Consider the following 12,561-nt stretch of genomic DNA (forward strand, 5'->3'; position numbering starts at 1 on the left):
AGATATGTCTGTGATTGAACAAGAAATGCATTGTGGCAACAGTGCAAAAGACTTTTCTGTTACAAACACTGATAGTGTTTAGCCACTAGAGTAAGTTTCTGGTGGTGTGCGGTCATGTGCTACCATATGCTGACTTTGGCATTTGATATACCACTGGTAGGCTATGCTAGAGTGATTGTTTGGGGGTTTTGTACCAAAAGATGAAGTCAGCGTGTAATTTTCAAATGCACAGAACTAACTAAACTCACTCTGAAATGGCTATAAGTCAACCCAGCCTAAGCTTTTCCCATGACTGCTACATGGTTGTTTTTAATTGCATGAACAAACTCTGATTGAACAATGCTTTTAGCACTGAATTTATAAAAGGCACTGAAGTTGCTGTTGTTGCTATTGCTGTTGTTGTTATTGTTTTTAGTCTAGTGGCAGGCCATAGTGTTATTCCAGCCTTCAACTCACCAAAATAAGAATGGGCATCTTCCTGACATAGGGGTCTTAAATTGGACATTCCCCAGCTAGGGGTCACTAGCTCTTTGTGGGTCAAAAGATCTTTGCCACTGCCTTTAAAAAAAAAGATCTGGGACATGCACGTTGCCCATCCCAGAACTAAAGGAAAGTCAATAATTTCTGAGCAAAACTCTTACATATATCGGAAAATGTGTTCCACCTTTCCCCAACATCTCATCAAACATTTAAACGTTATTTTGTAAGTTGAATTCAAGGTAATGTTTGAACATTTAGACCAGACAAGAGAGGCCCAGAGCACTGAGAGAATGTTTAACTCAACTGACTATCTCATTTGCTCGATGCTTGTCTAACTCTAAGCTGAGTCAATAAAACTTTGTCCACTGAGACACAGAGCTTTCAGCTTACGGGTTGCCTGTCCCAAAATGGGGTCTTGCAAAGATATCTTTCTACTACTTTTATTTCTCTGCACAGGTAAGGCTGTCTTTATACTTTTAAAAAAGAAAAGAAATTAAGGCAGTGGACTAGGTTTTTAGAAATGGCATGTAATCTTCTAGTTATGCTGGACCTGTCATCTAAACCTGAAATCTGATGAGCCCAAGTAAAAGCTTGTAATGTCCTTAACCCATATGTCAAATAATTGATAACTAGATCTTCTTCTTCTTCTTCTTCTTCTTCTTCCGCCTCCTCCGCCTCCTCCTCCTCCTCTTCCCCCCCCTCTCTCTCTCTCTCTTTCTCTCCATATAGTAAAATAACGTGATTTTCCAAATGCTATGCAGTCTCAAGACCTATTGTATTAAAGGAGTTAACTTAGAAGTTCTGTGCTTACATACAAATCTAAATCCCATTGTTACTCTTGCTTAGAGCAGGCCTTTGAATCAATGAAATTAGTCTATATGTTGACTTACCATTCAACAATTGATTCATTGGGTCTACTCTAGTTGGGATTAAACAATAAGATTTATAGTAAAGTTCAGTGACTTCCTTAAGGGTATGTCTCCCCATTAAACATTTGCTGTGCCCTGCTGTACAAAAAATAGAAAAAATATTTGGTTCCTGTATTTTAAAATTTATTATAATAACCCCCATAACCTATTATTTTCCTTCCAACTGCACAGGACAGCTCACTTACAGATGATGGGGCAATTTATGCTTAGATTTGGCTATAGCACTATTTCAAGTTCTGTCAGATCATTCACCAGCTAGAGCTACATTCCTATTTTAGTCAGCTAGGGAGGGTGGCATGCTAGATGTGCATCATGTTATTGTTGTTATAGAGTTTCAGAAGTGTTCAGTGGCTTCCATCAGAGGACAAACAAGACTTTTTCATAAAGAAGCTTGAGACTGTCACTACAGTGACTTAGCATAACCAGTATAATAACTACAAGAGTGTTGTTCTTGCCATACTCTACTGGGAGACAGGTGGTCTTTCCCACACATCTTAATTCTCAGTTCACCAACAGTGCTGTTGCATATTCTTTTCTACAAGTTCCAACTGGAAATCTCAGATCTCATTGTTTGGGCTCTATCCTCTACCTTAAGTAGTTTCCAATTTGTTGTTGTTGTGTGTTGCCAAGTCATGTTTGATTTATGTCAATCCTATGATTGAGAAACCTCCAAGGGACACTGTTATCAACAACCTTGCTCAGCTTTCTCAGACTTAGTGTTGTATGTATCTTTAAGTCACCTGTTGACTTATGGCAACCCCATGAAATTCTTTGGATTTTCTTAGGCAAGCAATACTCAGAGGTGGTTTTGGCAGTTTACCATCCAAGTACTAACCAGGGCTGACCCTGCTTAGCTTCCAAGATCAGACAGAACCTGGTACCTTTCAGATATTTTGGTCCTATAGCATCTATTAGTAATGTGGCCTTACACTTTTCCAGCCATTATCTTACATCATCTTGGGATATGTCCAAGATACAACAGCTTCAGTTTAATCATTTTAGCTTCTAGTAAGAGTTCAGACTGGATTTGATTTGGACCCATTCATTTGTATTTTTTATGGTCCATGGTGTCTATAAAACTCATCTCCAGCACCATGTTTCAAATCAGCGGATTCTGTCGGGGATGCTTTGATTGAGAGTTCCTGCATGGCAGAGGGTTGGACTGGATGGTGCTTGCAGTCTCTTCCAACTCTATGATTCTACGATTCTATGATTCTATGAGATTTTCTTTCTTGTCAGCTTTCTTCACTGTCCAGCTTTCACACCCATACACAGAATTCAGAAATACTATGGCATGGATGATCCTAACTTAGTACTCAATGATATATATATTTAAACCTCATCTAGTTCTTTATATAGTTGCCCTTCTTAGTCCCTGTCTTCTAATTTTTGACTACAGTCCCTATTTTGTGGATGACTGAGCCCAAGTATAGAAAATATTTCATATTTTGGTGCCTCCGTGATCTACATTAAAACCATACTTATACACTTTCTTCCTTAACATTCTTCAGGAGTTGTTTCAAATCTGCTGGTTATATGATGTCATCTATATACCTTAAATTATTGATGTTTCTTCCTCCAGTTTTATTGGGAAAAGAAGCTACAGAAAGGAAGTTTCTGGCAGCAGCAATAATGAGAGTGACATTGGTGAATGATCTTGTAGAGGCAACTTTAGCTAACTCTTGCTAGAGTTGCAGAGAAGACAACACGGGTGAACAACTTCTGAATGTCTTTTACCTTAAAACCCCAAACTCTTCTATGGGACTCTATGGTGATAGTGGGCATAAGGATCAGAACTTGACTTTAGATAATGACATTGTAACTGGAAACTTGCTTCATTTATGATGAGGCAATCCAAAATAAAGCAAGTTTCCAGTTACAACATCATTATCTAAAGTCAGCCTCTGATTCTGAGGCTCTTTATCACTAAGAACTGATAAGGGGATCCCATGGCAGAGCTTGGGAAAGTTATATTTGGACTACAGTTCCCACAATCCCTTAATTAGCATGGCAACTGATCATGGAAGTTCAAAAATTAACTTTTTTAACTTCCATCCCATAGGATGCAATATGTACAAGGTATACTTCTATATACCAAGGAGCAAGAGAATGATGAAGATGATGATAGTGGTGGTGGTGGTGACAATATAATTTTTGCAGATGTTCCAGGCTAGTTCAGTTGTTGGGATTGTATAATCATTGTTAGATGAAATCTCATTTACTACATGTTGTTTATGCACATGTATTATACTCCAGCCCAGGTTATGTGCATTTCTCTGCCAATTATGATTTTATTCTGTTCTTGAATTAATGATGTTGTTGCGTGTCTTCAAGTCATTTCTGACCTATGGCAACCCTAAAGTGAACCTATCATGGGGTTTTCTTGGCTAGATGAACAAAGAAAATGTGACTTGCCCAAGGTTACCTAGTGAGTTTCCATGATTGAGTGGGAGCTTGAATCCTGATCTACAGAGTTGTAGTCCGACACGCAAACCATTACACCACACTGGCTGTCAAGAATTTATATTACTTAATAATATCAATTATTAATTTGCTTGCAGACACAGTTAAAAGATAAGAGTTAGAAGAGTTAAAAGCTGTACAGCATCCTATGCAAAGGCTCCCTTTAAAAATAAAAATTCAAGTTTTACTCTCAAATATCTTCTTCCTCTTCAGGCTAACAACCAAACTAAAAAACTAAACTACTTCATAGCATAGAAAGGGAGAGTTATTTTATTTCTTATGAAACATATGCTCTGCCTTTCAAAGAGATTTTAACTGTAAAGTATTATGGATATAAAGGTAAAGGTATTCCCTGTTGACAGGGTAGTCAAGTTGTGTCTGACCATGGGGGATGGGTGATAATCTCCGTTACTAAGCCGAAGAGCCATCATTGTCAGAGACTATTCTGTGATCATATGGCCAGCATGATTACACAGAACACTGTTTACCTTCCCACCGGAATGGTACCTATCTATCTACTTGCAATTGAATGCTTTTGAACTGCTAGGTTGGCAGAAACTGGGACTATTGACGGGAGCTCACCCCATCAGGCGGCACCCAGGCCTTGAACTGCCAACCTGCCAGTCTTGTAATCAACAGAGTCAGCATCTTAACCACTTGAGATATAGTGAAATATAATTTCTAAAAGATATAATAATCTTTTAAAATAACACAAAAAGAATGGCAGCCATTTCAGAAAACTAAAATAATTAAAAGAGGTAAATAATTTTATTTTAAAAAAACTTTTCATCTGACACAAAAGGGAAACAAAGTTGTCCCAGTCAGAAGAAGGCTCTCAAAATAACATCTTAACATGTGGTCAACTACGGAGGCAGGCAGTCCTTTCAGGATGCTGGTCCTAAATTTTGAGAGACATAGTTCCGCTGGCTCTACAGTTAGGTAGAGTGAGATGGACACTTCAGATGGCTTGAAGCAGGAGCTGCTGGGAGAAGGCAGCAGCAAGACATTGGAAGACAGAGCTTTGTGTTAAGCAGCCTATGCTGCTCCTCCTAAGCTAACCTACCACCTTCATGTTTAGTGAAGGATGTTGTTCCATCATAGTACTGAAGTACAGTCACCTGCCATTGTATATGGGCAAGGTGTTGTGTTGTTCTCCATCGCAAGCAGCAACATGGCTTTGGGTGGCCCTGGCCAGTTTTTGGGATCTGGGGAGACTGTCATCCATAGCAACCCTGAAAGGAAAGCATAAAAATGAAACTAAATGATAATGTCATGTGTGAAGAGATAAGAGTATCAAAGAGAACACCAAGGAGTAGAATTGGCAAAAAGAAAAAGCCAAAGGCAGGAAAGCTACTGTATCTGTGCAGGTTGGGTAAGCAGTGACAGAAACAAGGGATCAAAGATGAGGGGGGGGGGGACAGAAATAGCAGCTATGGTGAGAACAGGTGGGGAGAGCTGTATAGGATGGGAAAGGAAGGGAAACAGAGTCTGGCAGGCCGTCACCCATCGTCAGCTATGGCATGTCTTCATAGCCAAACAGTTGGCCATGGATTCTTCAACCGCCCATGGCTTGAAAATCTTCACGGAATTATAAATTCCAAAAAGCAAACCTTAATTTTGCCATTTTAAATAAGGGACATCATTTTACTATGCCATTGTATTTAGTGGGACTTGAGCATCCACAGATTTTGGCATCCATGATGGGGTCCTGGAATCCAATCCCAGCGGATACTGAGGGCCCACTATATTTCCATACATATGCTGCCCTTGGGAGTTATTTTATTTGTAAATTAGTGGCTCAGTTTTAAAATTTGTAGTCATTATTTAATTATGGGCGGGGGGGGGGGGAATATGTGTTTTTGATGTCCCAAACATACAAATCCACACAGAGAACTGACTTCTGGAAAATTTGTCTGGAGTGGCCTTGCAGGCAATGGAAAGATTTCACTCTACTTTGAACATGGTTTGATGCCCCCAAATTACTACCATGTGCCCAGCAACTGTTTGATCTTGACAAATATTGCATATATAGAAAGAATTCCCTATAGAGGTGAGACCAATATTTATTTAATGGCAGACTGTCAACAGTTCTCAGAGAAAAGGACTCTCCTTTGCTGGAGGTTTTTAAGTATTGGTTGGATGGCTACCTGTCAGAGATATATCAGCAGTTGAATCCTGAACTGGTGGCGGCTTTTGCTAGATGATCCTTGAGGTACCTTCCAGTGTTATTATTATTAATATTTATTTGAGATCTTTGAACATAAGGGTGCTGTCAATCCTGATCTAACACAAGCAATGTGTGTCTTCTGTCATTCATTGTACTGTAGCTAGTCCCCTTTTGTTTCAAAGTTCAAGACCACAATCAAAACATGCTATCACATAGAAAACAATGGGCCCAAACAGACAGGCCAAAATAAAGCTGCTTCGGTTTACTTTGGAGATATGCTGTTTAAATGATACATGCATCTTAAGAGGCCAGAAGCTGCGCCAAAGCTGTGCTCAAGACCCTAGGACAGGAGCATGGCTTTGGCGCGTCTTCCAGCCTCTTAGGACGTATGCATCATTTAAACAGCATACCTCCAAAGTGGCCTGAAGCAGCTTTATTTTGGCCTGTCTGTTTAGGCCTAATGTTTCTATTTTTACTAGTTTGCAATCTCTCACAGAAACCATCCTCACTACTGAATTAAACAGAGTAGCAAATCAGTTTCAGTAGATTATGATTTTAATCTTCAGCAGCCTAAACACAAAAAGATTGTTTCCCCAGATATATTGAAGAGATGAATAAAACATGCTATCTCTTTGAAATAAGTTTACAATATAATTCTGTACATGTCTGTTCAGATGTAAGTCTCAGTGAAATCAGTAGGGCTTGCTTCCAAGAAAGTGTGTATAGGGGTGCAGCCTTATTCACTTATGATGTATAATTATATTTCAAGTTTAAATCAAAAGGATTACAATCTCAGTGAATAAAATTAGAAGTGGTGGTTCTTACATGCACAATCCCATTGTTCTTGTATGCCTTCATGTTGTTTCTGACTTAGGCATCCCTAAGGTGAACCTATCACAGGGTGTTCTGGGGCTGAGAGTATGACTTGCCCAAGTTCATCCAGTGGGTTCTCATGGCTGAGCGGGGAATCAAACCCTGGTCCCCAGTGTCATAGTCCAATACTCAAACCACTACATCACACTTACATGCACATTACTATAGATGAGCTTATTCTCACAAATTGAGACCCCAAATTGATTGAGACCCCTTCTGACAATATCAGCAAAAGATGTATTTCTGCCTGACGTTGAGCTGCAAGTGGTGCCTTCACACCCCAAATTATCTTGGCACCAAAAGCAGAAAATCCCTATTCCTTTTTTTTTTTTTTGAGGGGAGGGGGGAGTACAGTAGCCCCTCCCAATCCACGAAGGATCAATTCTGGACCCCCTCATGAAAATGGTGACTCAGACATATTCGAGTCCCATAGAAAAAAGTGGAGCATATGCCCATGGTGTACATGCGGGGCTGCGCATGGGAGTGCGCCGCCATTTTATTAATGGCTGTCCCTCCCATGACCACAGATTCCAAGTCTGCAAAAAGAGAGGGACAGCTGTAGTATTTTTATTGATATCCAAACAGAACATAGTGTTTAAACATACATAGCAAATGTATATGACAAAATACATCAAACAATATCAAATACTTAAAAAGACAAGATAAAAAATAGAAAATTGACTTACTTCCTAGTATTTCATGCTTTGAAAGTAGTCTAATTGTCTAATCTGTTTGCAAATAATAATTGTTCAATTCTTTTCTTCATAGTTAGATTTTACCTTCAATCTTAGATGCAGTAAATCTTTCTAATTGATTTTTTCTCCTTCGTATTTGTAATTGTTATACAAGTTTTGTTTATTTCTATAATTGTATTTTTCTATTTATCTATACAGTTTGCAAGTTTCCACTAACAGTCTTGGTTCTCTGTTTTCTATTCTTTAAAGTTCATGATAATAGTATTTCCCCAACACTTTTCCAAATATTTACTTTCTTGAGCTTCCACCTTGAGATATTTTATGCTAACTTAATCCTCTGCTCTATCTTATTATTCTTTTATTTCTGTCCACCCTATTTTTCATTATTGTGTTATGCTTATTCTTGTCTTCTTTTTTGTGTGTCTTTACTTTATTGTGGGCTGGATGAGGGAAAACAAACTGAAGTTGAATCCAGAGAAAACGGAGGTACTAGCAATAGGTTCCTCAAGTCCAGGGATGGAGATTTGTCAACCTGTCCTGGACGGGATTACACTTCCCCTAAAGGACGAAGTACACAGTTTGGGGGTACTCTTGGGTCCATCTCTACAGTTATCATCCCAGGTAGATGTGATTACCAAAAGTGCCTGGCATCAGCTTTGGCTGATACGCCAACTGCGTCCCTACCTGGACTGAAAGGACCTTGAAGCAGTGATACTGGCACTGGTAATCTCTCGTCTTGATTTCTGCAACGCGCTTTACATGGGGCTACCTTTGTACCAAATTCGGAAGCTTCAAATGGTTCAAAATGCGGCTGCTAGATTGGTTACCAGAACACCTAGATCTGACCATATAACATCTGTATTAAAATCCCTTCACTGGTTGCCAATTAGCTTCTGGGCACAGTACAAAGTGTTGGTCATAACCTTTAAAGCCCTATATGGCTTGGGCCCGAGTTACTTGAGGGAACACCTCTCCCTACATAATCCGTCCCGCACTCTCAGAACATCCAGGAAGAATCTTTTGGATTATCCAAATACCAGATTATTGTCAACTAATGGCCCCTAAACTGTGGAATGCTTTACTGGTAGAGATCTGACTGATTACTACTCTAGAAGCTTTTAAGAAAATGATTAAAACGGACCTTTTCCGGTGGGCTTATCCCCCTGATCTTTTATAAAACTGAAGGGACATCCCACTCTGAGTAAGTGAATGATATGTTGATATACGGATTTTAATGTGCTGTCTTGATTTTAAGATGTATTTTATGTATGGAAATTGGTGTTCCATTTTTATTATTGTAAGGCAGCCTCGATCCGTAGGGAAATATAAAAAAACATCATCATTATTATTATTATTATTATTATTATTATTTACAATTCAAAAGAATGTCGAAAGTTCAATTTCTGTTATTTTTGTACAGTGGACCCTTTGTATACATGGGGGATCCGTTCTGGACTCCTCTGCATATGGAAAAAATGCATAACTTCAAGTCCCATTGTTTGCTATGGCTGCACGCTCCCATGTGAGGTGCTGCACTCGCTGCAGTCACATGCACCATTTTAATGCCCAGAGCTTGCCATCTGAATGAGCTTGAGTCCACGGATGGCAGGCCCATGTACAGGGTGGGCACACTGCATTCTTCTTTTACTTCTTTAAATTTCATTATATTATCAGAGTGCAAATTACTGTTATACTTTCTGTAGTCTCTACCGTTATTAATAACTTTTTGCATTGTACTGTTTTCCTTCCTGTTGTGTAGCATTTAGATAATAAAAAGTTTTCTCCCATGTTTTATCATCACCAACAATCAGATTATAACCTGCTCTATTTGACAAAATGTCCATTTCCATCATCTCACTTTCCCAAATATTTGAGTAATATGTACCAAACTTTCTCAGTTCTTTCTTCTGTTTTCCCTTTCATCCAGCAAGTCATTTTATCCAGTATTGCCATTTCATACAATTTAGTTAACCATTCTTCAATTGTTGGTATCTCTTCCCACTCCATCCCCCCCCCCCCCCCCCCCTAATTTTGCATATGTTATTCTTGCTGTTGTCAACATAAAAAATACAAGCCTACCATATTTTTTCTTTATTTTGTTATCTATCATTCCTAAAAAGAATATCTCTGGTGTAAGAGGAATGGAAAATCCCTATTCCATACTCCACAAGAGTTTCATCTCTTCCACTGCAGCAAAAATACAAAAGTGATAAATAAAAGTAACAATCTGATGATAATTCAAGACACTGAAAATCAGTTCTCTGAGGCAACCACCAAAAGATCTGACCACATATAATGTAAACAATATGATTAGCACGTGTATGGTGGGTTTTTTAAATTAAATGCCAGGCTGAATTCATGTAGCCCAATGTCAGTGAGTTAGTGGATCGACTTCAGGGTTTATTCTAAGTTTAAATCCTCATTTTGGAACCCAGTATGGATTTGCCATCCCAGTAATATGGTGGCAACCAACCACCATTGGACCATGATGTTCCTCTGTGTGTGATTGTTAGTTGAACCATAACATGTGAAGTTTGAAGCCTCCCCACCCCCACCACAATTCTTGTGGAAATACTCATCGTCAGCAGTGAGTATATCTAATAAATACCACTACAAAACACATTCCAATGAACGTCTCCCCAATTAGTGCTAAGCATCACTATTATGCAGGGAAAAGTCCCTCAAAGAGGACAACTAGGGAGGGAAAGCTTAGCTTTCCATTTTACAGACTGCAGTTGCACCAACAATTGTAAATCACCATCACTCATAACCAGAATTCTTTTTTTAAAAGGTAGCATGACATGGTTGCTGCTTGCACCATTAATGTCACATGGATTTAGGTTCTCACACTGCCTAATGGTAGAGCTGACCCTGCTTGAGTCTTCTGCAAACATTTGTTCTTCTGGAATTAAGGTGATGTGATGTATCAGTTGTTCTCTGTGCTCATAGTTTAAGTTTGTTACACAAACTGTTGAATTTTAGGTGTTTTTCTTGGACTATATGCCAATTTTATTGAAATATGCACCAAAGGCTTTGTGTAGAATGTGATCTTGAAATGTAAGAAGGTATTGTGTAACTTCAAGTAGTTTCTGACTAAAGGTGATCCTCAGGTGACACTCTCACAGGGTTTGCTTGGCAAGATTTGTTCACAGGAGGTTTGCCACTGCCTTCATCCAAGGCTGAGAGAGTGTGACTTGTAGAAGGTCACCCAGTGGATTTCCAGGGATTTGTATTTAGTATAGTTCTGGAGATCAGGGTTCAGTCTTCACTCAACCATGGAACTGGGCAACCTTAGATAAGTCACACTTTCTCAGCCCAAGATAACCCCATGATAGAGTCACCTGGTTGAAATAAATTGAAAAGACTTGAAGGCACACAACAACAATAACAACAGCATGGCTTCACTTTAGCCTGGCAGTTCAAGGCTGAGAACAGGCCAGAAGGAGTATACTTTCCTTTTAGCAATCTGGTCATATAGGTTTTATAGCCGTTGAGATGTGAATACTTGATACTAGCATCATTCTAATTTCCACAGTAGTAGCTTTAATAACCAAGCTACTTTTTATCTATTTTTTAAAATTGAATGTTTACCTTAGATTAGGCAACTTTGTTTCTCTAAAGTTCTAATCATGTGGAGAATGGAAACCCCAAAGGGAAATGACTTAATAGCATTTGCCTTTAATAACTAAGGCTTGAACTACTTGATATGGCCAAAATAGTATAGCGATGTTTGAAGTGTCAGCCCTCTATTGTTTTCCCACTGGCTTTTTAGCTTCTATGAAATGTAAGCTAGGAAAATCAAATGGTACTCTAGTGATGGTACAATGTAACAATAAACTAAGGTGCAGTACAGACCTCCCAAAACAGACCTCCCACTGGCACACTCGGTACATAAGCGCCAGCGGTGCTTACATAACAATAGTGGCACCCATATATACAGGGCACCGTATATATATCTTGTCACCTGCGAGGGTTGTGGGGCGTGTGGGCGCTCCACCACCAGGCAAACCTAGCACATGATGAGGCGTCACAAAGGCCCGTATGTATCGGGCCAATGTAATACAGAATTTCCTGCTTCTTTAATTATATTGCAAAGCTGATGCCTAAGGCAGGCTGTCTCACTCTGTCTTATAGTAGTACAGAGGACATAAAGTCATGAGGTGGCATGTTTCTCTGCCTGCTATAAATGTCAGCCAATGAATTAGTGAGAAGATGCATGGTGGGTTTGTGACCTTGTGTCATGAGAAACACAAGACATCGTAGGGATGTCTGTCCATTACAATGATTCATGCTGTATATACAGAAGTTCAGAAGGTGGTAAGAATATGTAGATGAGTTCACACCTGAATTGTACACTTGTTCTGGAAACTAGTCAAATCAGGATGCAGATCATGAGCAGAACTGAATGAATAAGGGCAATGCTGAATATGGAATGTTATCAGCCAGGGTTATCGAAAAGTATGCTTTTATTACCTGCAGTATTTTCATTTTTAAAATTGTCTGCACTTATTTCTTTCAGTTCATGGAGAAATCCTGGATAGCTATGTAAAAACAGATGGTGCTTGGATACTTGGACAATATAAAAAATTCTATAGAACTCTTAATAAAGAAGAATGTGCAGAGAAATGTGAAGCTGAAACAGCATTTTCTTGCAGGTAACTTGTTCTACTGCATACTATGAAGGATGCAGGAGTATCCTAATATTCATTGGCAATCTCAGACGTCCCTGAGACATGGCTGAAATCTTATGCATACTTACCTAGAGTCAAACCTCACTGAACACAATGGGATTTTCTTCTTGAATAATGAGTTAAAAAGAGATGTTGGGTAACTGGTTCTGTACTAACATGGCTCAGTGTGATTTTCTGTTTGGTTCAGATCTGTTACTTGCTAACTCTAACATAATAGCAACATCTGTGTTTTTGTAATTCATTACAAAAATATATCAGTAAGT

At 39.0% G+C, this 12,561-nt stretch overlaps 1 protein-coding gene across 1 annotated transcript in view; it reads left to right on the plus strand.

Moving 5' to 3' along the window:
* Nucleotides 1-779: 779 nt before the first annotated feature.
* Nucleotides 780-12,561, plus strand: part of PLG (plasminogen) — a 50,269-nt gene continuing 38,487 nt past the window's right edge. The window contains exons 1-2 of the mRNA XM_042450605.1: nt 780-936; nt 12,127-12,262. Coding sequence (XP_042306539.1) covers nt 888-936; nt 12,127-12,262 — 185 coding nt within the window. The 5' untranslated portion in view covers nt 780-887. The remainder of the gene's footprint in view (nt 937-12,126; nt 12,263-12,561) is intronic.

Source organism: Sceloporus undulatus, chromosome 1 (assembly GCF_019175285.1).
Source record: "Sceloporus undulatus isolate JIND9_A2432 ecotype Alabama chromosome 1, SceUnd_v1.1, whole genome shotgun sequence".
NCBI classification, from domain to species: Eukaryota; Metazoa; Chordata; class Lepidosauria; order Squamata; family Phrynosomatidae; genus Sceloporus; species Sceloporus undulatus.